We start from the raw sequence: 27374 nt of genomic DNA, 5'->3' as shown, positions 1-27374 counted from the left end.
CAATTCCATGGATAATCGAGCACGTCACCATCACAAGCTCGGTTATCTGCGCAGGTTGGGCTTTCCGGTGAAGTCTGATGGGCAACGCGGGACGCATTTATACCGCGGTGTGAAGGGGAAGGGTTAGAAATACCGACACCATGTCCAATACAGAGAGGACCATGAGAGACTTCTTTCTTGAAAAGGGAGAAGGGATTTGAACCATTAGGAGCCATGGCTGCAAGGCATTTGGTGAAGTGGAAGCTGCACATTATGGACATGTATTGGCAACAGCCTTCTTGTACAGACTCAGCACTCCCAGCACAAAGCTTGCAATGATAAACGTTTTTTTTTGTGCGAGGCTGCAGCGTCATTTTTTTGTACCATTTAAAAACCTGAAATTGTAACTTTATCCTTGGCGAATATTGGTTTAATATTTAAAGAGTTTTGAATCGTTCAAATAAAGGCATGTCGAAAACAAACTCAACCGATTTCAAAGAAAATCGATGATGCGGTACATCAGATGCCAACTCGAGTCAACAAGCTGTTGGAATTACAAAAAAAAGTTGATTTATGTTAAAAAATACATCGCTCTTGAAACGAAGAACAAGATTGTGAATTAATTTAAGGTGTACTCTACGTGGATTAAAAAGAACAGGAAACACGATAGGTAACGGACAACGAGATCTTAACATCATGAACATAATGAAGCAAAAAATGCGAATGATTGATTTTCTTGAAATCGGTTGTGTTTGTTTTTGGCATGCCCTTTTTTGAACACAAATAATTTCAATACCAAAACTTACCAGGAATGAAGTTAAGATTCCAAGCTTAAAAATGATATAAAAAAATAATGGGAGTACGTGTTTCCAAAAATGTTGCGGGCAGTTTGGGAGGCGCTGTACATCAGCCGTAACATCAGCACCAGCTTCCATTAAAAAGCCGCCTATCAGCGAACGCGCATGAACTCATCCGAACACCATGTTTGTAATGTGCAGTTTTATTGTATTGAATTATTCACTGAAGTCATAACCGGCTTCGCAAATATTCAGAACAAATAGACGCAGCTTTTACAGACGTTGTTAAAAACCCAACACATTTTTGCTATTGTGCATATCCTTTCACATCTCTGCAACGAGCTTTATCATTTAGTTTTTTGGAAATTATATCTGTGTAGTATTAACCGAAAAACCACATCCTATTGAAACTAAGATATTGTTAACATACCTGCAAACAAATCTGAATGAAAAATCAATTACAGAAGATTATATCGAAAATAAACCCTAAAACCGATTCAACCGAACTGAGAAAAGAAATTACACTGGGTAAATCTTTGGGCTTTCAGGAAATGAATAATGCACAATGCTAAACCCGCGTTTTGTTTATTATTGTTCCGTTAAACAAACAAACTAATGTTTAGGCCCTACATGGACTGAATTTAATCAAAATGAAGCCTGCTGAATCTGTCTGTCTTAAAATCCTGTGATCGCAAACCGTACCCCAATGCTCTTGAGGTCATTGGCTTGCGCTTGCTGACGTAGCATTTGAAAAAAATGTGTTTTCACAGTGACGATTAAGTCCTAATTTGGCAGTTGCTCTTTTGAGTATCTGCAAATGTTCTGAATTAGTAAATGGGTGATGTAATGTCAAGCTCAATATATACTTTTCCTTACTTTGCCTTTTACATAAATAGTTAAAGTTGAGACACTGACTTATCCACAAATAAAATACGAAAAACCAAATACCGAGACCCTAATAATGTTAATGCGTCATTTTGAATATCAAGGCGGTCTGGTTTTATTTACTGCGGCAGGCATTTGGCCGAGCCAAGGCCGTCAATGCAATGAGAGGAGTTACAGTTGGCCGTATTGCACTCGTCAACATCTAAAGAAAAAAAATCAAAAGATAACATTGAATACGAGGACTTTATGCTCTATGTTTTCTGATAGGTTTTTCGTATGTTTTATCAGGCGTTACTTGAACACACTGGAAAGCCTGCAGAAAACTTGCATGTGGCAGGAGAATAAAACCTAGTGCTTCTTATCGAGTGATCCAACCACCATATGGGATGCTAATACTATTAAAGGTATCATTTACTCACCATGTAACAAAGTTCCAAAAAAATTATCTTAAACTCCTTGTGTTTTAGTTCAATCTTGTACAATTGCCATTGCAAGTACTGTATTTGTGAATTATTGAAATGATCATCAAGGTACTGAAAAGACTTCATCTCATTCCGCAAAGAAGTAAGGAAAACCAGGCCAAAACCAAAAGTACAACAGATTTCAAAGGCATCGGTCCACCCAGAATCAAACAAAATGCTGCTTCTCTAAGCATACAGGAAGACCATTAAAACTGTTATGGGCAAGACCTGTCACCTGTCAATTCCGACAGTGGTTCAAGAAATAGGTGAAACTTCATAAACGGAGGGAAAGCGAAGGGAGGGATCTTCAAAACCAATAAGAATGGGGGTTACAAAGGTTTGCCTGGAATAACAAGAAGTTGCTTGGGGTTACAACCATTTTCCCTGGGTTATAACAATTTGGGGGAGGTTAATACAACAATTTATTTGGGGTTACAGCAATTTGCTAGAGGTAACAAGACTTTGCGTGGGATTACAACAATTTGCCTGGGGTTACAACAAGTTGCGATTGGTAACAACAAGTTGCCTTGGATTACAACAATTAGCATGGGGTTCCGACAATTTGCAGGGCTACAAGTTGCATGGGGTTACAGCATAACCTCGTCTGAGCTTTTTCGAAATCAACCTTATGCACATAAAGACACACTACCACAATGCCACTTACTTACGTGTCAATTTTCATGAAAACGTTGTTTTATCGACAAGTTTAGGTCAGTTTCTCACGAAAAGACTCATAATTGCGAAAGCCAGCGTGTGACTGCAAGGTGCGGATACTCACTGCTTTGCACGGGGCGTTCGCCCCCTGACATGCAAAATAGACTCGTATACTTGACTTTCGCCGAGGCCATGGCTTAGATCGGCGGAGCTGCGAAATCACGAAGCGACTGGAGCAAAGATTAAGTCAACACACACGAGTGGCGAAGCCACGAGGCCTTTTCTAACTTGATTTTGTGGAATCATTCCTATTGTTTATACAAATAAGTAGAGTGTTGAAAGGTTAACCAATCATAACGTGGATTTTGCATAGTTGCTTCCATTTGTGAAAGAAGGGTTAGTAAGGAAGGCGTAAGAGCAACTTACAATAAGTTCGGATGAAAAAAAAATAGTTTATACAATCAAAATTTAATAATTTCTTGCAATACTTTAATTAGTAATATTAAAGTAAGATTATGAAAGAACAATTACGCGGTCACGATCTCGTGGAAAACGAGACTCGCATGTTTTGTTTTTAAATGTTGTGCAAGCAACCGGGCGCGTCGACGCGTCCAGGTAGTAGCCATGCACGCGTGTCCTAAAAGGCTAAAGATTGGTTGGAATTTTAGGGTAGCAATTATCGAGATAATAAAGAAACACACAAGAAATTCTTGACAAGTTTGGAAAAGCCTCCTGGCTTCGCCACTCGCGTGTGTGGTCTCCCGCTCCAGTCGCTTCCCCTCTTTCGCTGCTTTGTCTTATGCCGACATGCAAGTTAAGCCACGATGGCCTTGGCGAAAGGCTACTTGTATACTAGCAAACGGGGTCTAACCGATGTTCCCCAATACCGATGTTCCCCAAAATCCTTAGGATTGGGGTTAGGTATAAAGGGTTAGGTTAAGGGTTAGGGTTGGGGAACATCGGTATTGGGGAACATATGTATGCACCCCTAACAAACATAGTATTACCAAACCTTTGTGTTCACATTTTTACTAAAATCTGAAAGGAAAAAATGAACTGAATATATAATTGGCTTTTTCGCAAGTTTGCGAAAAAGCCGTTATTTTTGTTCTGGTTTTTGGCTATTCCACATTGTTGCGGAAAAGCCTTTCTTTCTTTTTTTGATTCTTCTTCTTCCTCTTCTTTTTTTCCCATAGACTTTGTACACGTTTATTTTACACGCCACTTTTGTCATTAAACTTTGTTTCTGATTCTTCTTCTTCTTCCCCTTTTTTTTCCCCATAGACTTTGTACACGTTTATTTTACACGCCACTTTTGTCATTAAACTTTGTTGCATATCGTTCAAAGTTTGCATAGGCATAGTCCATACAGCATAGATGTATGCGGACGAGCGACGTCATAATGACGTCATCATGGGTCATGTGACGTCATCGCAAAGTTGCATATTTCAAAGCCCTATATCTACTGAACGGTATGTCCGATTGGTTTGAAACTCAACATGTGGTTAGACCGGGAAGTGTTATAGATAAAATTTGAGATGACGTCATCATGACATCATCATGTCATCGAAGATTTTTGCCATATTTCACTAACGCAATATGATAAGTTCAAAATATTTTTTGTATTAGGTTCGCTGGGCAACAACAGATATATGCACAAAATTTGGAAAATGGATGACATCATGATTACGTCAGCAAAAATGCGATATTTTAAAACACAAATAAGGGAAGATCTGATTGTCATGAAAATTGGTGGGTAGGTAGATAATAGCACCAGTACACAAAATCTGAAATGACGTCACAATGACGTCATTATTTGAATTTTTTTTTTTTGAAAATTACAGTTTTTATTCTGCTCATCAAATTTTACACTACTATTCATCTGATTGGCTTTAAACTTGATACAAGCAAAGAGCACAATAAAATAACGTGCAATGGCAAGCATTGTTACGATGACATCATCACAGAGCATGTAATGTCATCTTAAAGGGGCAAACTGTTAGCCTTTATATCTTATGAATGGCGAATCTGATTGGGCTGAAACTTAGTATGTGGCTAGACCCAGATGCAAAAATAAATGTTATGACGTCATCATTACATGAGATAATGATGACGCCATAACCTTTTTTGTTATGATTTTTTACGATTTATGTATATTTTTGATTTTTTAAATATATTTTTTGCCATATCACACTGACAAAACATGCAAAGTTCAAAATTCTTTTTGCATTAGAAGCCTTGAAATTGATAATTAACATAAATGCAGAAAAGCCCTATGTTCTGTTTCAACAGACATACAGTTCTATTTTTTAGCTGTTTCGGTGTACACACCGAAACAGCTCTTGTTTTCGTTAAAAAAAATTTTTTCTTTTTTTTTTTTAGCTATTTCGGTGTACACACCGAAACAGCTCTTGTTTTCGTTAAGATTTTTTTTTTCTTTTTAGCTGTTTCGGTGTACACACCGAAACAGCTCTTGTTTTCGTTAAGATTTTTTTTTTCTTTTTAGCTGTTTCGGTGTACACACCGAAACAGCTCTTGTTTTCGTTAAGATTTTTTTTTTTCTTTTTAGCTGTTTCGGTGACACACCGAAACAGCTCTTGTTTTCGTTAAGATTTTTTTTTTTTTTTTTTTTTTTTTTTTTTTTTTTTTTTTTTTTTCTCCTTTTTCAGACTTTTTCTCCATAGGTTTAACACACGTTTCTTCTACCAGTCCACTTTGCCACTTTTTTAAATCCGATTGATTTCAGACTTGGTACATACTTAGACCACCACCCACAGATGGTCCTAGAAGAAATTTGTAATCATGACGTCATCAGGTGTCAGGTTACAACAAATTAAAGATGCATTTTTCCCCATATGTTTTGTACACGTTTTAAAACACACCAGTTTGGCATCTTCGTAAATCTGATCGACTTTAAACTTAATTCATACTTAGACCACCACCCACAGATGGTTCTAGACGAAATTCGTGATCGTGACGTCATCAAGTGTCAGGTTACGTCACATTAAAGATGCATTTTTCCCCATAGGGTTTGTACATGTATTAAAACGCTCCATTTCGGCACTTTCGTAAATCCGATCGACGTTACACTTGGTACACACTTAGACCACCACCCACAGATGGTCCAAGAAGAAAATTTGTGATCGTGGCGTCATCAGGTGTTCGGTTACGTCACATTAAAGATGCATTTTCCCCCATATGTTTTGTACACGTTTTAAAACACTGCACTTTGGCACCTTCGTAAATCCGATCGACCTCAGTCTTGATACATTTTTAGACCACCACCCAAAGATGGTCGTAGAAAAAATGCGCGATCGTGACGTCATCAGGTGTTGGGTTACATCACATTAAAAATGCATTTTTCCCCATAGGGTTTGTACACGTTTTAAAACACTCTACTTTGGCACTTTTGTAAATTATGCGATCAACGTTAGACCTGGTACACACTTAGACTACCACCCACAGATGGTCCTAGAAGAAATTCGTGATCGTACCAATGCCGAGATGGGTTATAGATGAAAATTCATGTGATGTCATCATCAAATGTCATGTGACGTCCCTTAAAGGGGCATTTTGTTCTTCATAGGCCTATATTTACAGACCTATATGTTCGATTTGGTTATAACTTGACATGTACGTATAATGTGCTGTTATAGATGACATTTTTAGTGACGTCAATGATTGTTCATCACGTGCACAGAGTATTTTGAATATCCGAAACAGCTTGTGTTTGTCCACAAACACATCTCTAGTTCTTTTTTTTTTCTCCTTTTTCAGACTTTTTCTCCATAGGTTTAACACACGTTTCTTCTACCAGTCCACTTTGCCACTTTTTAAAATCTGATCGATTTCAGACTTGGTACGTACTTAGACCACCACCCACAGATGGTCCTAGAAGAAATTCGTGACCGTGACGTCATCAGGTGTCGGGTTACGTCACATTAAAGATGCATTTTTCCCCATATGTTTTGTACACGATTTAAAACACTCCACTTTGTCCTCTTCGTAAATCCGATCGACCTCAGACCTAATACATACTTAGATCACCACCCACAGATGGTCCTAAAAGAAATTTGTGACTGTGACGTCATCAGGTGTCGGGTTACGTCACATTAAAGATGCATTTTCCCCATATGTTTTGTACACGTTTTAAAACACTCCACTTTGGCCTCTTCGTAAATTCGATCGACCTCAGACTTAATACGTACTTAGACCACCACCCACAGATGGTTCTAGAAGAAATTTGTGACCGTGACGTCATCAGGTGTTGGGTTACGTCACATTAAAGATTCATTTTCCCCCATATGTTTTGTACACGTTTTAAAACACTCCACTTTGGCACTTCGTAAATTCAATGTACTTTAGACTTGGCACACACTTAGACCATCACCCACAGATGGTCCTAGAAGAAATTTGTGATCAAGACGTCAGCAGGTGTTGGGTTACGTCACATTAAAGATGCATTTTACCATATAGGGTTTGTACACGTTTTTCTTCAATTCATACTTTGGACTATAATTATGTCTGATTGACTTTTCTCTTTAGACATTCGAAGTGACTTCATCAAGTGTTCATCACGTGCACAGAGTATTTCAAATATCCGAAACAGCTTGTGTTTGTCCACAAACACATTTCTAGTTAGCTGTTTCGGTAACACACCGAAACAGCTCTTGTTTTCGTTAAGATTTTTTTTTTTCTTTTTTTTTTTTTTTTTTTTTTTTTTTTTTTTTACCCCCCCCCCTCCTTTTTCAGACTTTTTCTCCATAGGTTTAACACACGTTTCTTCTACCACTCCACTTTGCCACTTTTTGAAATCCGATTGATTTCAAACTTGGTACATACTTAGACCACCACCCACAGATGGTCCTAGAAGAAATTTGTGATCGTGACGTCATCAGGTGTCAGGTTACATCACATTAAAGATGCATTTTTCCCCATATGTTTTGTACACGTTTTAAAACACTCCAGTTTGGCATCTTCGTAAATCCGATCGACTTTAAACTTAATTCATACTTAGACCACCACCCACAGATGGTTCTAGACGAAATTCGTGATCGTGACGTCATCAAGTGTCAGGTTACGTCACATGAAAGATGCATTTTTCCCCATAGGGTTTGTACATGTATTAAAACGCTCCATTTCGGCACTTTCGTAAATCCGATCGACGTTACACTTGGTACACACTTAGACCATCACCCACAGATGGTTCTTGAAGAAATTCGTGATCGTGACGTCATCAGGTGTTACGTTACTTCACATTAAAGATGCACATTTTCCCTATATGTTTTGTACACGTTTTAAAACACTCCACCTAGGCACCTTCATAAATGCGATCGACCTCAGACTTAATACATACTTAGACCACCACCCACAGATGGTCCATTGTAATCATGGCGTCATCAGGTGTTGGGTTACGTCACATTAAAGATGCGTTTTTCCCCATATGTTTTGTACACATTTTAAAACACTCCACTTTGGCACCTTCGTAAATCCGATCGACCTCAGTCTTGATACATACTTCGACCACCACCCACAGATGGTCCTAGAAGAAATTCGTGATCGTGACGTCATCAGGTGTTTGGTTACATCACATTAAAGATGTATTTTTCCCCATAGGGTTTGTACACGTTTTAAAACACTCTACTATGGCACTTTTGTAAATTATGCGATCGACGTTAGACCTGGTACACACTTAGACTACCACCCACAGATGGTCCTAGAAGAAATTTGTGATCGTACCAATGCCAAGATGGGTTATAGACAAATTCATGTGATGTCATCATCAAATGTCATGTGACGTCCCTTAAAGGGGCATTTTGTTCTTTATAGGCCTATATTTACAGACCTACATGTTCGATTTGGTTATAACTTGACATGTACATATAATGTGCTGTTATAGATGACATTTTTAGTGACGTCACTGATTGTTCATGACGTGCACAGAGTATTTCGAATATCCGAAACAGCTTGTGTTTGTCCACAAACTCATCTCTAGTTTTTTTTTCTTCCTCTTTTTCAGACTTTTTCTCCATAGGTTTAACACACGTTTCTTCTACCAATCCACTTTGCCACTTTTTAAAATCCGATTGATTTCAGACTTGGTACATACTTAGACCACCACCCACAGATGGTCCTAGAAGAAATTCGTGATCGTGACGTCATCAGGTGTCAGGTTACGTCACATTAAAGATGCATTTTTCCCCATATGTTTTGTACACAGTTTTAAAACACTCCAGTTTGGCATCTTCGTAAATCCGATCGACTTTAAACTTAATTCATACTTAGACCACCACCTACAGATGGTCCCAGACGAAATTCGTGATCGTGACGTCATCAAGTGTCAGGTTACGTCACATTAAAGATGTATTTTTCCCCATAGGGTTTGTACACGTGTTAAAACGCTCCGTTTCGGCACTTTCGTAAATCCGATCATCGTTATACTTGGTACACACCTATACCATCACCCACAGATGGTCGTTGAAGAAATTCGTGATCGTGACGTCATCAGGTGTCGCGTTACTTCACATTAAAGATGCACATTTTCCCCATAGGTTTTGTACACGTTTTAAAACGCTCCACTTTGGCACTTTCGTAAATTCGATCAACTTTATACTTGGTACACTCTTAGACCACTACTCATAGATAGTCCTAGAAGAAAGTCGTCATCGTGACGTCATCAGGTTTCAGGTTACGTCACATTGAAGATGCATTTTCCCCATAGGGTTTGTTCACGTTTAAAACACTCTACTTTGGCACTTTCGTAAATGCGATCCACGTTAGACTTGGAACACACTTAGACTACCACCCACAGATGGTCCTAGAAGAAAGCTGTCATTTTGGCGTCATGAGGTGTCAGGTTACATCACATTAAAGATGCATTGTTTCCCTATTGATTTTGTACACGTTTTTCTTCAAACTGATACACTTTTCCACTTCTATACATGTAAGTCTGAATGACTTTACACTTGTCAGACACTAGTAAGATCAGCCGCCTAAGATGGTCTCCAGTGAGTTCGTAACGATTACGTCATCATGTGTCACGTGACGTGACATTAAATGAGCATTTCTTCGAATCGCTATAACTTCGAAAGTACAAGTGCAATTGGATTAAAACTTGGTATGCACATTCACAGGGATGGTTTATAAATGAAAATTGAAGTGACGTCATCATCAAATGTCATTTGACGTCCCTTAAAAGAGCATTTTATTCTTTTATAGGCCTATATCTACCGAACTATTATGTTTGATTTGGTTGTAACTTGACATGTACGTATTATACATTTTGTAATGTGCTGTTACAGATGACATGTACAGTGACGTCACTGATTGTTCGTCACGTGCACAGAGTATTTCAAATATCCGAAACAGCTTGTGTTTGTCCACAAACACATTTCTAGTTCTTTTTTTTTTTCTCCTTTTTCAGACTTTTTCTCCATAGGTTTAACACACGATTCTTCTGGCAGTCCACTTTGCCACTTTTATAAATCCGATTGATTTCAGGCTTGGTACATACTTAGGCCACCACCCACAGATGGTCCTAGAAGAAATTTGTGATCGTGACGTCATCAGGTGTCAGGTTACGTCACATTAAAGATGCATTTTTCCCCATATGTTTTGTACACATTTTAAAACACTCCAGTTCGGCATCTTCGTAAATCCGATCAACTTTAAACTTAATTCATACTTAGACCGCCACCCACAGATGGTCCTTGAAGAAATTCGTGATCGTGACGTCATCAAGTGTCAGGTTACGTCTCATTAAAGATGCATTTTTCCCCATAGGGTTTGTACATGTTTTAAAACACTCCATTTTCGGCACTTTCGTGAATCCGATCGATGTTACACTTAGTTCACACCTTAACCATCACCCACAGATGGTCCTTGAAGAAAGTTGTGATCATGACGTCATCAGCCGTCACGTTACTTCACATTAAAGATGCACATTTTCCCCATAGGTTTTGTACACGTTTTAAAACACTCCACTTTGGCACTTTCGTAAATTCGATCGACTTTATAGTTGGTACACACTTAGACCACTACCCATAGATGGTCCTAGAAGAAAGTCGTCATCGTGACATCATCAGGTGTCAGGTTACGTCACATTAAAAGTGCATTTTCCCCATAGGGATTGTACACGTTTTATTAATACACTCTACTTTGGCACGTTTGTAAATCCGATCGATATTACACTTGGAACATAATTAGACTACCACCCACAGATGGTCCTAAAAGAAAGTCGTCATCATGGCGTCATGATGTGTCAGGTTACGTCACATTAAAGATGCATTGTTTCCCTATTGGTTTTGTACACATTTTTCTTCAAACCAAACACTTTTCCACTTCTATATGTCTGATTGACTTTACACTTGTCAGACACTAGTAAGACCGCAGCCAAAGATGGTCCCCAGTGAGTTCATAATGATGACGTCATCATGTGTCATGTGACATGACAATTAAATGAGCATTTCTTTGAATTGCTATTCTTTTATAGGCCTATATCCACAGAACTATAATGTTCGATTTGGTTGTAACTTGACATGTACGTATTATAATGTGCTGTTATAGATGACATTTACAGTGACGTTACTTGTTGTTCGTCACGTGCACAGAGTATTTCAAATATCCGAAACAGCTTGTGTTTGTCCACAAACACATTTCTAGTTTCTTATTTGTCCACTTTTTGTCATATGTTTTGTACATGTTTTTCTTCTACCCATACACTTTGGCATTTTCGTAAATGCCATCGACTTCAGACTTGGCATACACTTAGACCACCACCCACAGATGGTCCTAGAAGAAATTCGTGATCGTTACGTCATCAGGTGTCGGGTTACGTCACATTAAAGATGCATTTTTCCCCATATGTTTTGTACACGTTTTAAAACACTCCAGTTTGGCATCTTCCTAAATACGATCGACTTTAGACTTAATTCATACTTTGACCACCACCCAGAGATGACGACATCAGGTTTCAGGTTACGTCACATTGAAGATGCATTTTCCCCATAGGGTTTGTTCACGTTTAAAACACTCTACTTTGGCACTTTCGTAAATGCGATCCACGTTAGACTTGGAACACACTTAGACTACCACCCACAGATGGTCCTAGAAGAAAGCTGTCATTTTGGCGTCATGAGGTGTCAGGTTACATCACATTAAAGATGCATTGTTTCCCTATTGATTTTGTACACGTTTTTCTTCAAACTGATACACTTTTCCACTTCTATACATGTAAGTCTGAATGACTTTACACTTGTCAGACACTAGTAAGATCAGCCGCCTAAGATGGTCTCCAGTGAGTTCGTAACGATTACGTCATCATGTGTCACGTGACGTGACATTAAATGAGCATTTCTTCGAATCGCTATAACTTCGAAAGTACAAGCGCAATTGGATTAAAACTTGGTATGCACATTCACAGGGATGGTTTATAAATGAAAATTGAAGTGACGTCATCATCAAATGTCATTTGACGTCCCTTAAAAGAGCATTTTATTCTTTTATAGGCCTATATCTACCGAACTATTATGTTTGATTTGGTTGTAACTTGACATGTACGTATTATACATTTTGTAATGTGCTGTTACAGATGACATGTACAGTGACGTCACTGATTGTTCGTCACGTGCACAGAGTATTTCAAATATCCGAAACAGCTTGTGTTTGTCCACAAACACATTTCTAGTTCTTTTTTTTTTTCTCCTTTTTCAGACTTTTTCTCCATAGGTTTAACACACGATTCTTCTGGCAGTCCACTTTGCCACTTTTATAAATCCGATTGATTTCAGGCTTGGTACATACTTAGGCCACCACCCACAGATGGTCCTAGAAGAAATTTGTGATCGTGGCGTCATCAGGTGTCAGGTTACGTCACATTAAAGATGCATTTTTCCCCATATGTTTTGTACACATTTTAAAACACTCCAGTTCGGTATCTTCGTAAATCCGATCAACTTTAAACTTAATTCATACTTAGACCGCCACCCACAGATGGTCCTTGAAGAAATTCGTGATCGTGACGTCATCAAGTGTCAGGTTACGTCTCATTAAAGATGCATTTTTCCCCATAGGGTTTGTACATGTTTTAAAACACTCCATTTTCGGCACTTTCGTGAATCCGATCGATGTTACACTTGGTTCACACCTTAACCATCACCCACAGATGGTCCTTGAAGAAAGTTGTGATCATGACGTCATCAGCCGTCACGTTACTTCACATTAAAGATGCACATTTTCTCCATAGGTTTTGTACACGTTTTAAAACACTCCACTTTGGCACTTTCGTAAATTCGACTTTATAGTTGGTACACACTTAGACCACTACCCATAGATGGTCCTAGAAGAAAGTCGTCATCGTGACGTCATCAGGTGTCAGGTTACGTCACATTAAAAGTGCATTTTCCCCATAGGGATTGTACACGTTTTATTAATACACTCTACTTTGGCACGTTTGTAAATCCGATCGATATTACACTTGGAACATAATTAGACTACCACCCACAGATGGTCCTAAAAGAAAGTCGTCATCATGGCGTCATGATGTGTCAGGTTACGTCACATTAAAGATGCATTGTTTCCCTATTGGTTTTGTACACATTTTTCTTCAAACCAAACACTTTTCCACTTCTATATGTCTGATTGACTTTACACTTGTCAGACACTAGTAAGACCGCAGCCAAAGATGGTCCCCAGTGAGTTCATAATGATGACGTCATCATGTGTCATGTGACATGACAATTAAATGAGCATTTCTTTGAATTGCTATTCTTTTATAGGCCTATATCTACAGAACTATAATGTTCGATTTGGTTGTAACTTGACATGTACGTATTATAATGTGCTGTTATAGATGACATTTACAGTGACGTTACTTGTTGTTCGTCACGTGCACAGAGTATTTCAAATATCCGAAACAGCTTGTGTTTGTCCACAAACACATTTCTAGTTTCTTATTTGTCCACTTTTTGTCATATGTTTTGTACATGTTTTTCTTCTACCCATACACTTTGGCATTTTCGTAAATGCCATCGACTTCAGACTTGGCATACACTTAGACCACCACCCACAGATGGTCCTAGAAGAAATTCGTGATCGTTACGTCATCAGGTGTCGGGTTACGTCACATTAAAGATGCATTTTTCCCCATATGTTTTGTACACGTTTTAAAACACTCCAGTTTGGCATCTTCCTAAATACGATCGACTTTAGATTTAATTCATACTTTGACCACCACCCAGAGATGGTCCTAGACGAAATTCGTGACCGTGACGTCATCAGATGTTAGATTACATCACATTAAAGATACATTTTTGCCCATAGGGTTTGTACACATTTTAAAACGCTCCATTTCGGCACTTTCGTACATCCAATCGACGTTACACTTAATACACACTTAGACCATCACCCACAGAGGGTCCTAGAAGAAATTTGTGATCGTGACGTCATCAGGTGTCACGTTACTTCACATTAAAGATGCACATTTTCCCCTCTGGTTTAGTACATGTTTTAAAACGCTCCACTTTGGCACTTTCGTAAATTCGATCGACTTTATACTTGGTACACACTTAGACCACTACCCATAGATGGTCATAGAAGAAAGTCGTCATCGTGAGTTTCAGGTTACGTCACATTAAAGATGCATTTTCCCCATAGGGTTAATTGTACACGTTTTAAAACACTATACTTTGGCCCTTTCGTAAATACAATCCATGTTAGACTTGGAACCCACTTAGACTACCACCCACAGATGGTCTTAGAAGAAAGTCGTCATCGTGGCATCATGAGGTGTCAGGTTACATCATATTAAAGATGTATTGTTTCCCTATTGGTTTTGTATACATTTTTCTTCAAACTGATACACTTTTTTACTTATATACATGTTTGTCTGATTGACTTTACACTTGTCAGACACTAGTAAGAGCAGCAGCCTGAGGTGGTCCCCAGTGAGTTCATAACGATGACGTCATCATGTGTCACGTGCCGTGACATTAAATTAGCATTTCTTCGAATCGCTTTAACTTCGAAAGTACAAGTCCGATTTGATTAAATCTTGGTATGCACATTCACAGGGATGGTTTATAGATGAAAATTGAAGTGACGTCATCATCAAATGTCAAATGACGTCGCTTAAAGAGGCATTTTATTCTTTTATAGGCCTATATCTACAGAACTATAATGTTGGATTTGGTTTAACTTGACATGTACGTATTATAATGTGCTGTTATAGATGACATTTATAGTGACGTCACTGATTGTTCGTCACGTGCACAGAGTATTTCAAATATCCGAAACAGCTTGTGTTTGTACACAAACACATTTCTAGTTTTCTTTCTTCCTCTTCTTCTTCCACATCTTTTTTGCACAAAATCTCATAGACTTTGTACACGTGGCACATACTTAGCCTGGCACATAAGGCACACACTTAGAACATCACCTGCAGATGTATGCCGAATCACTACGTCATGCTGACGTCATCACGCGATTTATTATAGAATTTCAAATATTAATTTTTCCCATAGACTTTGTACACAGAAATTTAAAAAAAATTGTCTATTTTCAATGGGCATTTTCGTCTCTTTGCCAGTAATTCATTTACACCACTCTTTGTCCAAGCAAAGACCCTAATTCAAACAATATTGAGTAATGATGACGTCACGATGACGTCATCCGGTGTTTATTTATAGGCAATTAAATTGTGACACTTTTAATATTTGAAAATGCATAAGAAATCCACCGTACGCGTCCGCAGCATTCTGTTGCCGGCAAGTGGTAGAGTAGGTTGAGGACTGTATTTCATTTAGTGTGCGTGAAATCACGTGACCCTTGCTTCCGGTCGAAAAAGACCAAAACCGGAACTGGCTTATTATTTAAAAGTGGTACTAGATATGAACTTGCTTTTAAGGGTGTTAGTCTCTTTGCTGATAGTATTTTTCAAATCATTTACCGATGAGGTCATGCAATCTTCGAGCGCCCTCTGGCGAAAGGTGGAAACTTTTCAAAAATGTTTTTTTAATAGATGTCTGTGGCGAAGTTTGTCGAAATCGCCTTAATATTGGTGTATATGATGACCTAGACCCACTTAAGACGTGTGCGAAGTTTTAGGCGTGTGACGTCATTAGATCGGAAGTTCCGTTGAAAAGACCTTTTCTTTTTCAAAAATTGCTAACAAATCAATCCGTACAGATATAATCTTGAATTGCCCATTAAATGATAGCGTAAACATTTGCCTCAACAGTGCCAAGTTCCCAGCTTGTCAAATTGTTCACACAGTTGACACGGCGTCGGCAAAAAAAATAGCCTTGCGCGAGTTGCGGCAGAGAGAGTAAAAAATGCCGACTCATCCAAAGCAAGCATAAACCGCAAGTGGGTATACATTGACCAGATTCGGCATCGCCTGCTTCCCATACACCACACATGCACGTGGTCGTGAGGGCGCGGACGGACCAAGCGCCACATTGTCAACTCATGAATATTAATTTCCCTTGTTGAACAACTCACCAATAAGATAGAGGTGCTCCAAGACGTTTTCATTCTTTCATTGGTAGGCTTTAGTAAAATAGTGGCAGTACGATAAAATAGAAGTGCTGCAAGACGTTTTCATTCTAGTGGCAGTACGTATATGTTCATACAAAAACAAGCACTTCGCGTTCTTCATAGGGCCGGTGTGGCAGGTAATTCTGTCCCCCCTGGTAAATGTGTCCCCCGGACAGATTTACCGGGTCGTGACCCGGTAAATCTGTCCGGGGGGACACTTTTACCTAGGTAAACCTGCCCTCCTCTAGGTAAATTTGTCCCCTTGCACGACGTTAAATGTGTCCCCCTGGTAAATGTGTCCCCGTGCAACGTCACAAGTCTAGCACCCAGACTGTTTATTAGTAAAGTTATTAACTGTTTTTGCGCGGCAAAAAACTCCCGTTTTGATGACGACTTCGGGAGCGAGCGATTTGCATGGTGGGCGTGCGCGCGAGTGTACCGCACCTACGGAGGGCGTGCGCGCTAGCGATAGGTTGAGTATTACTACGCGTGCCTTTTCTGCTTTCTTGCAGAAACATAGATCGGTTGATTAACATCTAAACGTTAATTTCATTTTGATAATCATTGAGGAAGGGTGGAAAAATCTAAAAATGTATACCCTGTGCGCTGAATTTATTATAATAACATCAATATAACAATTTATGCGTGCAAAACCAGGGGGGACAGAATTACCTGGAGGGGACAGAATTACCTGGAGGGGGACAGAATTAACGGGACAGGGGAGACACTTTTACCTAGGTAATTGTGTCCCCCGGACACTTTTACCGGGGGACAGAATTACCGTCCACACCGGCCTTATGCTCGCTACACTCACATGGTTCCAGAGCGAAAAAGCCCTGTGTTCTGTTTCGACAGACATACAGTTCTAGTTTACATTTCTTTTTGACGCCTACATCCCATACACTTTGTACACGTTTTTTCTCAGTGCCACTGTTGGCATTAATCTTTGTCATACATCATTGAACGTTACCACAGCCATAGTCCCTATCCGTACCCCCTCACCGGCAAAGGAAGTACAGTTGGGGGTGCGCGGCCACTGCGTGTACATAGAACAAATCCCTTGGTGTACGCGCGTCACACACCAGGAACGGTGCGCGTCAACCAGCGAAAAGTTCCGCCCTTGGGACGTCGTTGCTAGGTGAAAGGGCGCCCTCTTTTGGTAGCGCACGGAGATCATAGCAAAGTTGTGTCCCAAAGAGAGACGTCATCATGACAACATCATGGGTCACGTGACGTCATTTAAAAAGTGCATATTGTAAAGTCCTATATCTACAGAACTGTAAGTCTGATTTGGTTGAAACTTGGTATGTAGGTAGACCGGGATGTGTTATAGATGAAAACTGAGTTGACGTCATGATCACGTCATCGTGGGTCACGTGACGTCATCTTAAATGTGCAAACTTTAATGACTGCCAAGTATTTTTACAATGACGCCATCATGGCACAAGTGACGTCATCGTAAACGTGCATACTTTAAGCCCCTATATCTCATGAACGATAAGTCTGATTGGGTTGAAACATGGAATGGGGTAGGCCGGAATGTGTTACATAAAAATTGAAGTGACGTCATCATGACGTCAACATGTTATTTTATATATATTTTTAACATGTTGATGTCTTTGCCCACATCCTTCGAACGCAATATGCTAAAATCAAAATTCTTTTTGCATTTTAATTTTAGGAAAATGTATAATGCACACATTTTTGCAAAATGTGTGACGTCATGATGACGTCATCAAAAATGCGAATTTTTAAAACAAATATAAGGTAATGCCCAGTCGTCATAAAACTTGGTGGATGGGTGGATGTCCCGAAGAGTGACGTCATGATTACGTCATCATGGGACACGTGACGTCATCATGAACGTGCATATTTTGAAGTCCTATATCTACAGAACTGTTAGTCTGATTGGGTTGAAACTTGGTATGTGGGTAGACCGGGATGTGTAATAGGTGAAAAATAAGGTGACGTCATGATGACAAGATCATGTGATTTTATATGAATATTTGATTTGTTGGACCTTGAAGCCATATCTCACGAACGCAACTTGCAAAATTCAAAACTCTTTTTGTATTTGGTTTGTTATGTAATAAGTTTATGCACAACATTTTGAAAAATGTGTGACGTCATCGTGACGTCATCAAAAATGCGATTTCCGAAAACACATATAAGAGAAAGTCCGATCGTCATGAAACTTGGTAGATAGCTAGATAATGGTACTAGTATGCAAAATCTGAAATGACGCCATCATGACGTCATCAGTTGATTATTTTACGATTATTTTTAATATTTACAATTACATTCCGCTTTTCAAATTAAACACTTCCTTTCATCGGATTGACTTCAAACTTAATACAAACCAGGACCACAATGACAAAATGTGCATTGACAAGTGTTGTAAAGATGACGTCATTGCAGGGCATGTGGCGTCATGTAATAAAATTTTATTCTAGACATTATTCTAAGCATTTTGAACAACCTTTAACTGCATGAAGCACTCTACAAAGTGACTGCAAAAGGACCAACAACACATAAACATTAGTAAAATGCGAAAAAGCCCTGTGTTCTGTTTTCAAACCGACTAGCTCTAGTTATCATTACCTTTCTGACAGTACTTGCCAGTGTAGCCTTTCTCGCATTTGCAAGTGTAGCTTGAACCACTTGGCACGCAGATTCCTCCATTCAGGCAAATGGCGGCTTCACAAGGCAGTTCTGCAGTTTAATCCAAATCATTATTTTATGCTCAGCATTGAGTTATTATTTCCACGTTAATCAAAATCAAACACGTAAGCACAACTAAACTGACGTGTGGAAAAGTGATGAATGCGTAATGTCAACGTTATGTGATTTGAGAAAGAAGTTACGATAAAACTTACGGTTTGCTGGTTTCTTGCATACGCTGCTTTGTGCGTTGCTCGTACAATGCTGAGAAACACTCCATTTGTCAGAGTTTGACTGCATGTTCGAGCACAGCCTGCGACCAGAGGGCAAGTTGGAACTCCCGAAATTCAAGTAATCTGCCTACAAACACAAAGAGACAGTCCCGTCTTTGAGATTTCAATAAAATAGGTCCTTCAATTGGTCTTTCGATGTTAACCTGACGACCTGTATCATTCAAATTACATGGGAAGATACTTTAAATTCATTCAAGAACGCATTTGGGTTCCATTCTAATTTAGTCCAGTGTCATTCGCAATATAGCAATTTGTTTCGTCCAAGTTTCGAGGAATTCGTTATAAAGCGGAGATTGGTGTTGAATTCAGAAAGCAAATTTGTTTGTTTTTATCAGTCATTTGATGTGGTCAGATAAGTTTTGAAATTCTTCGACTTTCTTTTAAAAATTGAGTACATTTTTAAACCCCAAAACATTATTACGCATCGCTTGTGTAATAACAAAACAAGTGTATTACCCCTCCACAAGGTAAATTTTACTTAATAATGCGTAGCCTGTTGATAAACGCGTTGTTGTTTAGGCCTACTCCGAGTTGGGCAGAAGTTTACGCTGCATGTCGTCACCAACACCACGAAGTAACACTCTCCCACATACCAGTAAAACTACCAGTCGGAGAAAACGGCATCTAAAGTTGAACGCTTTCTAAAACAACACTGCGTCAAAACGGCAAAGTATTTTCAGTTGATTTTCTCGTTGTGGACACTTGATGAGTTGAATTTATAAAATCTGCTGTTTTTCACCCGTTTGTGTTTCAAACAAATACAAAGAGAGTATTACTTCGTGAAAACATTTTTGCTCACATCTGAGGAGAGTTCGCGCCATGCATTGCATTGGTAAATGAACTTGAGTGTTTACTTCGTGAAAACAAAAATTGTCACTTTTAAGCAAAAGTTGTTATGGATAATTAGCTTAATTATGAAAGTAAAGCTCTTGAAGCTTTGAAACTTCGTGCAATGGTACGCCTTGATGAATAATGCTTAAAAATGCAAACAACTTAATATCGAAAAAATATGGTTTAACACGTGGAGTGTTACTTCGCGGTGTCATGTATGCATCGCATTGTAGGGGCATGCGGATTGTTCAAGATGGAGGACGAACGAGAGACTTTGACGTCGTGGAGATTGGCAGAACTGGTCCCCATGTTTAAAGGAAAGTTTGAACTACAAGAGTTTTAGCTCACGACATGTAACCTTCTACCCATCGTAGACTATTTTGGCGTGGTGAACGTGCGATCATCATGTATTCTTCATGCTAATTACCCATGTTTTCATTTTCATTGCTCTTTGAAGAGCAATGACTTAAAACTCCATACTCTCATATAAATAGAGTCAGTCTGTCGGTGCTGTGTATAATGCAACACAGGTACCGAAGGCATCCAACACGTACAGCGAAACCGGTGTGTTGGTGAGTCGCACTGTAATAATGTGCGTAACCATTTATCAATCACATTTTCGTGTGCAAGAAAGATCTAAAGGGCAATAAACTGGCTAGTCTTTGTAAATGGAAGGATATATTTGAGTGGTCGGGCACAACCCGACCACTCTTTGGAGTTGTAACGATATTTTTTTTTCTTTTTTCCCTACTGCACGTTTACGCGGGTTTCTCCTAAACGGTTTATAGTATGGATTTGTAACTTGAAATATATATCGACCATCAACCTAAGTGGTTATAATGGCGTCATCGGGTGTCAAGTTACAAGTGATTTTAGCTGGAAAAGTGACCAATTACTTTCACTTATAAATCTTGAACTCAATAATCAATGATGGTGGTATTCTGTAATCAGACCATTTAACTGCTTAACATTTTTTGTCGTGTACGTAAACTCGCTTGACCTTTACTTCCGGGTCTACCAGAAGGTCAAAGTTAGGTGAATTCAAAATGAAGACGTTCGCCTGAAGTCAAAACAAAGCACAATTTCTTCTGAGCGGTTAACGGTATGATCACAAAACCTTGTGTGAACTTGTACCATGTTTCGAAGATGTTGTAAATTTTGTTACGTCATCACGACGTCATCAGATATCGAATAACAAGCGATTTAAGGGCAAATTTTGACAAAATAGTTTGCGTTATATCTTTTGAACTAAATAGAATTTTCTTTTCGTTCTTTTCGTGAGGTTGTAGACTATGCCGTGAGAAACATTTCGTGTAGCCGGACACAAAACCGCTTGATCATACCGAAAGTGCAATAGAAACCGAACATAACTCAAAAGCGGAAGCATTTTACTACAGACATATATATTATGAAAGTGTTTTGTGACGAATGCTAGACACAAAAAACAGTGTGATGACGTCATCATCCAAAAGGGCGCCCCCATGGCACATAAAATAGTGTTTGCTTTCTTTAATTTTAAAACCTTAGGTTCAAATTTTGCCAAATCGCCCCTTGATATTCTTTGATTAACCACAGATAACTTGGGACGGTTTCAAATTCATGACGTCATCAGACAGGAAGTTAATTCTATGAGAATTTGCCAACGATCATATTTTAAATTCAATTCTATCATTTGATCCATGTCGTATAATTTTCTTAGCCCAAATAACGATACCATTACAATGTTCACATTTTGCTTCCAAATACTGTGACGTCAGCAAACGGGAAGTTCGGTGTTATGAATATATACACTTATATTTTCCAAATGTTCATACGTTATTTAACTTTACAATGAACATCCACTCAGAACTAAATCAGTATTCGATTCCCGTTTTTGACTAATGACGTTATCAAGCCAGAAATGACTTGTATGTGCACTTAGGAATGTATACTGAAATTTTAAACACTTTTTTTTAGTAAAAGTTCACGTCTTTTCTGCGTAAAATGGGTAAACAGTGTGGGATTAAAATTTGACGCAACAGCAGCTCTGTCAAGATTACCCTCACAACGACCATGTTCCCTTCTTACTGTCATAAGGAGTACGATTTTACCCAATATTGCCTATTTTTTCTTCGAGTGTAAGTACAGTTTTTGAAATAATTTACGGTTTTTTATTGAATAAAAAAAATGTAATCTATTGTTATGACTCTTAATTTGTTGCACCTCTCAATGTGCAGATGGCCATGGAATCAGGCTGAATGTGCGACTCATTTGCTTGGATAAAGAGCGTGGTCTTGGTTCGTGGCTTCATTTTATTTTTAGGAACATCGAAATCACGCATGAACGTTAACACCTGTAAAGTTCCATTATTGTGTTTTAAAGGCATGAAAAGACCTGATGAGTTGCAGGTATTTTAGAGGGTGTGCTTTTGTTGTTTCAGTATCAACGAATGCACAAGTTTACTCATGCCTTTCCAAGCGATACAAAGCCATTGCCCTGTTACTCCGCTTTAACGTATTGTAGCGGGAACCTATTTGGGCTCTTGTCCTCCGAGTCAAGCAAAACGCTAGAAAGGGGGACACACGCATACGAAAGAAACCTACTTATAGGCAGTTTCCGGAGAGCGCGCTAGTAGCCAGACAAACGAACCAGGGCCCGATTTCAAGGCGCTGCTTAACAGTTAGCAGAAAAGTTGTGTTTAGCATAGCAGAAAAATTTGCTAACCTTAAGCACTATTTCACGGCGTGTGTGTTAACGGTCGCGCGTGCATGGAGATTTCTATTGTTACGTCACTAAGTTAAGCAAATTTTTCCTCTGAGGTAAGGCCCCCCAAAAAAGTCTCCGGTTTCTGGTATGCGCGCGCGTCGCCGTAGACATTTGCGTCGACAAAATGAAAAAGTTTTTCAATGAAAGATGATGTCTCAAAACCGCCAAACTCACTGGTTTGACTGGAATCCTGCTACTGCACAGTTTTAACGTGTTTTAAAATGAGGTTATGATCGAGAATAAGCTTTATGTGGCCTCTCTGGACTCCCATATATTTGCACTAAGCTTAGTCGGGCACCATTTGCAGTCATCAGCCGACATTTGAAGCAAAAAAGTCAGGTAAAAAAAAAAAAAGCCGCGTCGGCGCACCACTTTTTTGGGCACTTTTTTATACCAGAAACGGGAGACTTTATTTTTGGCCTAAGCGTGCCTTTTGCTGTGCTTATGCTTACGGTTTCCATGAAATAGACGGAGGCTCTGTTAGCAGAAAATCATGTGCTTAGCAGCACCGTCCAATTGGGCCCAGGTCAGCGCACCTGTGACCCAACGCCGGGCCCAGGTCAGCGCACCTGTGACCTAACGCCGCGCGCCAGCAATGTGCTGCCGAAGCCCTCCGACGGCGGCTATTGGACAAAGCAACAACAAGTGATATACAAAGTGTCCGTTACAGTATACAGTCTCGCAAGAACTCAATATGAATGACCAAAGCGCGAGAATGAGTTTTAAAAAAACAATGTGGTTTTTCAATTCAACGCCAATCCCAACATGAGATAATTTCCCGAAACTTGGTGAAATTTGAATGCTACATTCCCTGAGTTACACTGCAATCGAAATAAAATCTGTTTGTACCCACTTGAAAGTGAGTCAACAGGGGAGCCCAACCATTTTTGGGGAACGACATTATATTGTCATTCCATTTAATGTACATGATGTGTTGTATTGTGTTGAGTTAACCGCAAACGTTAACATTATCTATTCGAGTAGGATTCTGCCGGAAACGTATTGTTGAGATTGCCATGATGTTAATTTACGGGCCTCCAGAGTAGGCCGATCACTGCTTACCGGCGATCGATCCGTCCACTGCAGGACCTTATCGCCATTGTGGTCCTCGAATCCGAGCCAGAACCAACCACCGATAGCCCTTATTTTATCTGTACGGAACAATAACAAACAAAGGTTAGGGTTTGGGTTGGGGAACATCGGTACTTGGGAACATAGGTATACACCCCGCCCAGAGTCATTGGTGTGTATTTGCCACCGCCTGAAGATTGCCATTGGGATGTTTTAGCAGTGAAATTGAAAAGGGATGGCTTCAACCCAAACATTGAACAAACAGTGTAGAGGTGGAAAAGTTATCACTTTGGGGAAATTGAGGAATTGCTTTGGACTATTAAAAAGAAAATTTGTCAACACTATCAATATATTTATGAGCTGTAGCGACCGATGTACAATCAAACGAATCCTGCTGCTACCATGTGGCAAATCAATCGGGCAAATTAAAAGAATTTGGAGAGATGTAGAAGTTAGGGTAAATACGAATGTTCAAATGCTCAACATCGTGAACCTAATCAACGAGAGAAATCATTAGAATGCAAAAGAAATAAAGTTAGTATTTTTGCGATTGATCATAAATGGAACAGATCCCTAGATCGCAAAAGGAACATACCATAGATGAATTGATTCTCGGCGTGATTGTGAATGCTGGCCAAGTTGCCACCTTTGTTTATGCAGTTCTTCTGATGTCCATCAAAAGTGCGGTCCGTTAGAGTCTTGGTCCAGAACAGGTAACAACTGCCCTGGAAGTGATGCCAGCCGGTGTTGCAGGGATCTGCACAGAAAAATTAAGCAATTTCAACGAAATAATTAGTATTGAAAAGCTGTGAAGAAAAAAAGGCGAAGTACAATTTTGTTTAAATGTTGGATTACTTGAATTTAAATGTTAGGTGTAGATAATTGCGGCTTTGCGGTTTTAATTTACCAATTTACCTTTTCAAAGATGAAGTTTATGAAGTTGATGAAAAAAAAGTACAACATCAACGTTAAATACAAGACCAACCAAACCTGCTTGAACTTTTTATCACTTACCAGGGTTATTAGCTTCAACAGGGTTGCTACCTGAAATTGAAGCAAAAGTAAAACACCAGAATTGGCATAGAGATGCTAAGATATAACTGTATTCGGTGAGGATTAATCAATTAGAGAGGACACGTCTGTTTAATCAAAGTGCATCTCGGTGATCTCACTGACAACACACACATCTAGTCCAATTCGTCATTACTTGAATGACACGTATACCAATCAGAGTAAATGCTTAGATCTTTTCGACGTGGTTGTAGCCAGAATATGGAAACGTTGTGACCGAAGCCTGATAACATTCCGTAAATTCCACCCCTTGAATGTTTAAGACGTAAACGTCTACAATTCTACACGATCTGATACACCGTGCCCTCTGGATGCATGCACACAATAGGGACCCAAAGATTGTATACGTCTCTACAGGGCAATTTCTAAAGATGAATGCGTCTCCACAAGGTTTTCACGAAAAAGATATATGGATTTTACTCAAAAACTAGGAATTTCCAAGGTATGTTGATACGTTGCAAATGGCAGAATTTTAGAAAAGGGATATTAAGTCCGAATTTCAGCCAAGGAAATTAATTCTAGTTAAAATGAGAATTTTAAAACTGTACTTTCAAACTCGAAAAAAACTTAAGTACCACGAGAACAAAGAAATGTCACCACAAGGATACAAATTTCAGTATCTGTGTTTAAATATTTATACCCCACAAAGGAGGATTGGTAGGGATAGAAGTCTCGCTTTTATCTGATTGTCACTTCTTCGACCCCATTTGTAACCAAGCATTCAGTGGTGGCATGATCGGTTACGTGACTGTTACGTTACTGTCTGTCATAACTGATATTCGTTAAGTAGAGCCCGACATAAAAAACTGCATGATTTACTGAAAACAAAGCATTCATGAAACGTTTACTTGCCTATAGTCAAGAGGCAGCCCACGATGATAGCAAGAACCAATGGTGCTTCCATGATGGTCTGAAGGGTTAAGGAGAACGAATTTTGCAACCTAGCAGCAGATTATCAAAGCAAGTAATATACTTGCACTGGTCGGATGGGTTAATAAGGTATACATGTACAGTGCTTTGCTTTGGACTACTGGGGTGGGACGGAGGAAAATGGCTTTTCGCCCTAACTCACTCCGCCTGAAAATAATTTCCATTCCGAAACGAATTTTGCCATCATGTACATACTCTTTTTCTTCTTTTATTCATCGAATTTTTTTAGGAACACTATTACATTTTCTCTAGAAGGCACAAGTTTGTAATAAGCGTCCAGTTGAAAAGATGAATATGATGTCTGATTCATTTTAAGTGGTTTGTATAAGGATCTTCTCTCTGCAGGCAATGTATTGTGATAGTATAGATAAGCTAGTCATTTTCCAGCACATGGAACATAGGAACCTCAGTAGACTAAAGCAACGTTGAATTTAAAAGAAGAAAACAATGCAACAATTTAACATGTAGTCCAGACTCAACAATTAAAGACTATCAAGAATCGGAAAAGTCGACCGACCGACTTACCTTAGAGTTTGTAGTATCGCCAGATATGCTCAGCTGTATCAACGGCAGGGTCTTTAATAAAGAGGAATATAGGAGACGCATGCGCACAATTCATCCGGCTAGCTGTCCAGGGAATGATTGGCGTGGTCTACTGTAGCCAATCAGTGAGCGACAGCAAGATATAAGCGGCTTTCCATTAAAGGTCTATCAATTGCAACGATAGGTCCTTATTTACAGTCGTAGGTGTCTATAGTAATTTTGCGTGTATTAAAGTAGGAGCAGCAATTTACTATCGTGTCTTTGCAAGTAATGGTGAAGTTGTGAATAGCGCATACCGACAGGCCTATGTCTGTGATGGTAGCCATATTTCATGTGCTATGTACTACTTATGTAGTTTTGATATAAAAAAAAATATTTTTTAACACTGACGTTTCTCCTGTAAATTATACACTAACAGAGAAACAATAAGTTAAAGATAGCACTAGAATATATTTTAACGATCGTACTTCATATTAGTATTTGATGTAAAATCAAGTGCAAAAGTATGAATGTTCCGGGTCATGGTGCATTGAATCGGGATCTTTAAGAGTGGATCATAGACTTTCAATAAATGACGTATGTTAATTATATCCCAAACGCAAAGGATGACCATGACAAAAAAAACACTTTTCTCCAGGCTAGTGGTGGCTTAACCCTAAGGGGACCAGTGGGCGGAATCCCCCTCCCTCAACTTTTTCCGCGATAGCCTTAAAAAAAATTCTTCGACCCAAGCTGTTCTGACTTTTTAGCATCGAGCATCTTTTGATACAAAAACATAGAATTCGGACCCCGGTGCTACGCGCCGTGAAAACTGAATTTCACTTTATACGTATTGTACACAGAGCAGAATTACCAATATGAATAACCCTTTGACCCATAGTCATGAAATGTCTCGGGTGTGTTCATGAATAGTTGTTCTA

At 39.1% G+C, this 27374-nt stretch overlaps 1 protein-coding gene across 1 annotated transcript; it reads right to left on the bottom strand.

The window, feature by feature from the left end:
* Positions 1-1094: 1094 nt before the first annotated feature.
* On the bottom strand, positions 1095-26476 carry LOC119723473 (versican core protein-like). The gene is made up of 8 exons (XM_038194149.1): positions 26437-26476; positions 25834-25891; positions 24925-24954; positions 24506-24667; positions 23902-23990; positions 19186-19330; positions 18911-19021; positions 1095-1863 (listed from the first exon to the last, which is right to left on the bottom strand). Exons 2-8 carry the CDS (start codon positions 25883-25885, stop codon positions 1781-1783), a joined length of 672 nt encoding a protein of 223 aa, XP_038050077.1. The 5' UTR covers positions 25886-25891; positions 26437-26476; the 3' UTR covers positions 1095-1780.
* Between the last annotated feature and the right edge of the window lie 898 nt (positions 26477-27374).

This window comes from Patiria miniata, unplaced genomic scaffold (genome assembly GCF_015706575.1).
Source record: "Patiria miniata isolate m_02_andy unplaced genomic scaffold, ASM1570657v1 HiC_scaffold_1, whole genome shotgun sequence".
In the NCBI taxonomy this organism is placed as follows: Eukaryota; Metazoa; Echinodermata; class Asteroidea; order Valvatida; family Asterinidae; genus Patiria; species Patiria miniata.
This window is presented reverse-complemented; position numbering and strand designations above follow the sequence as displayed.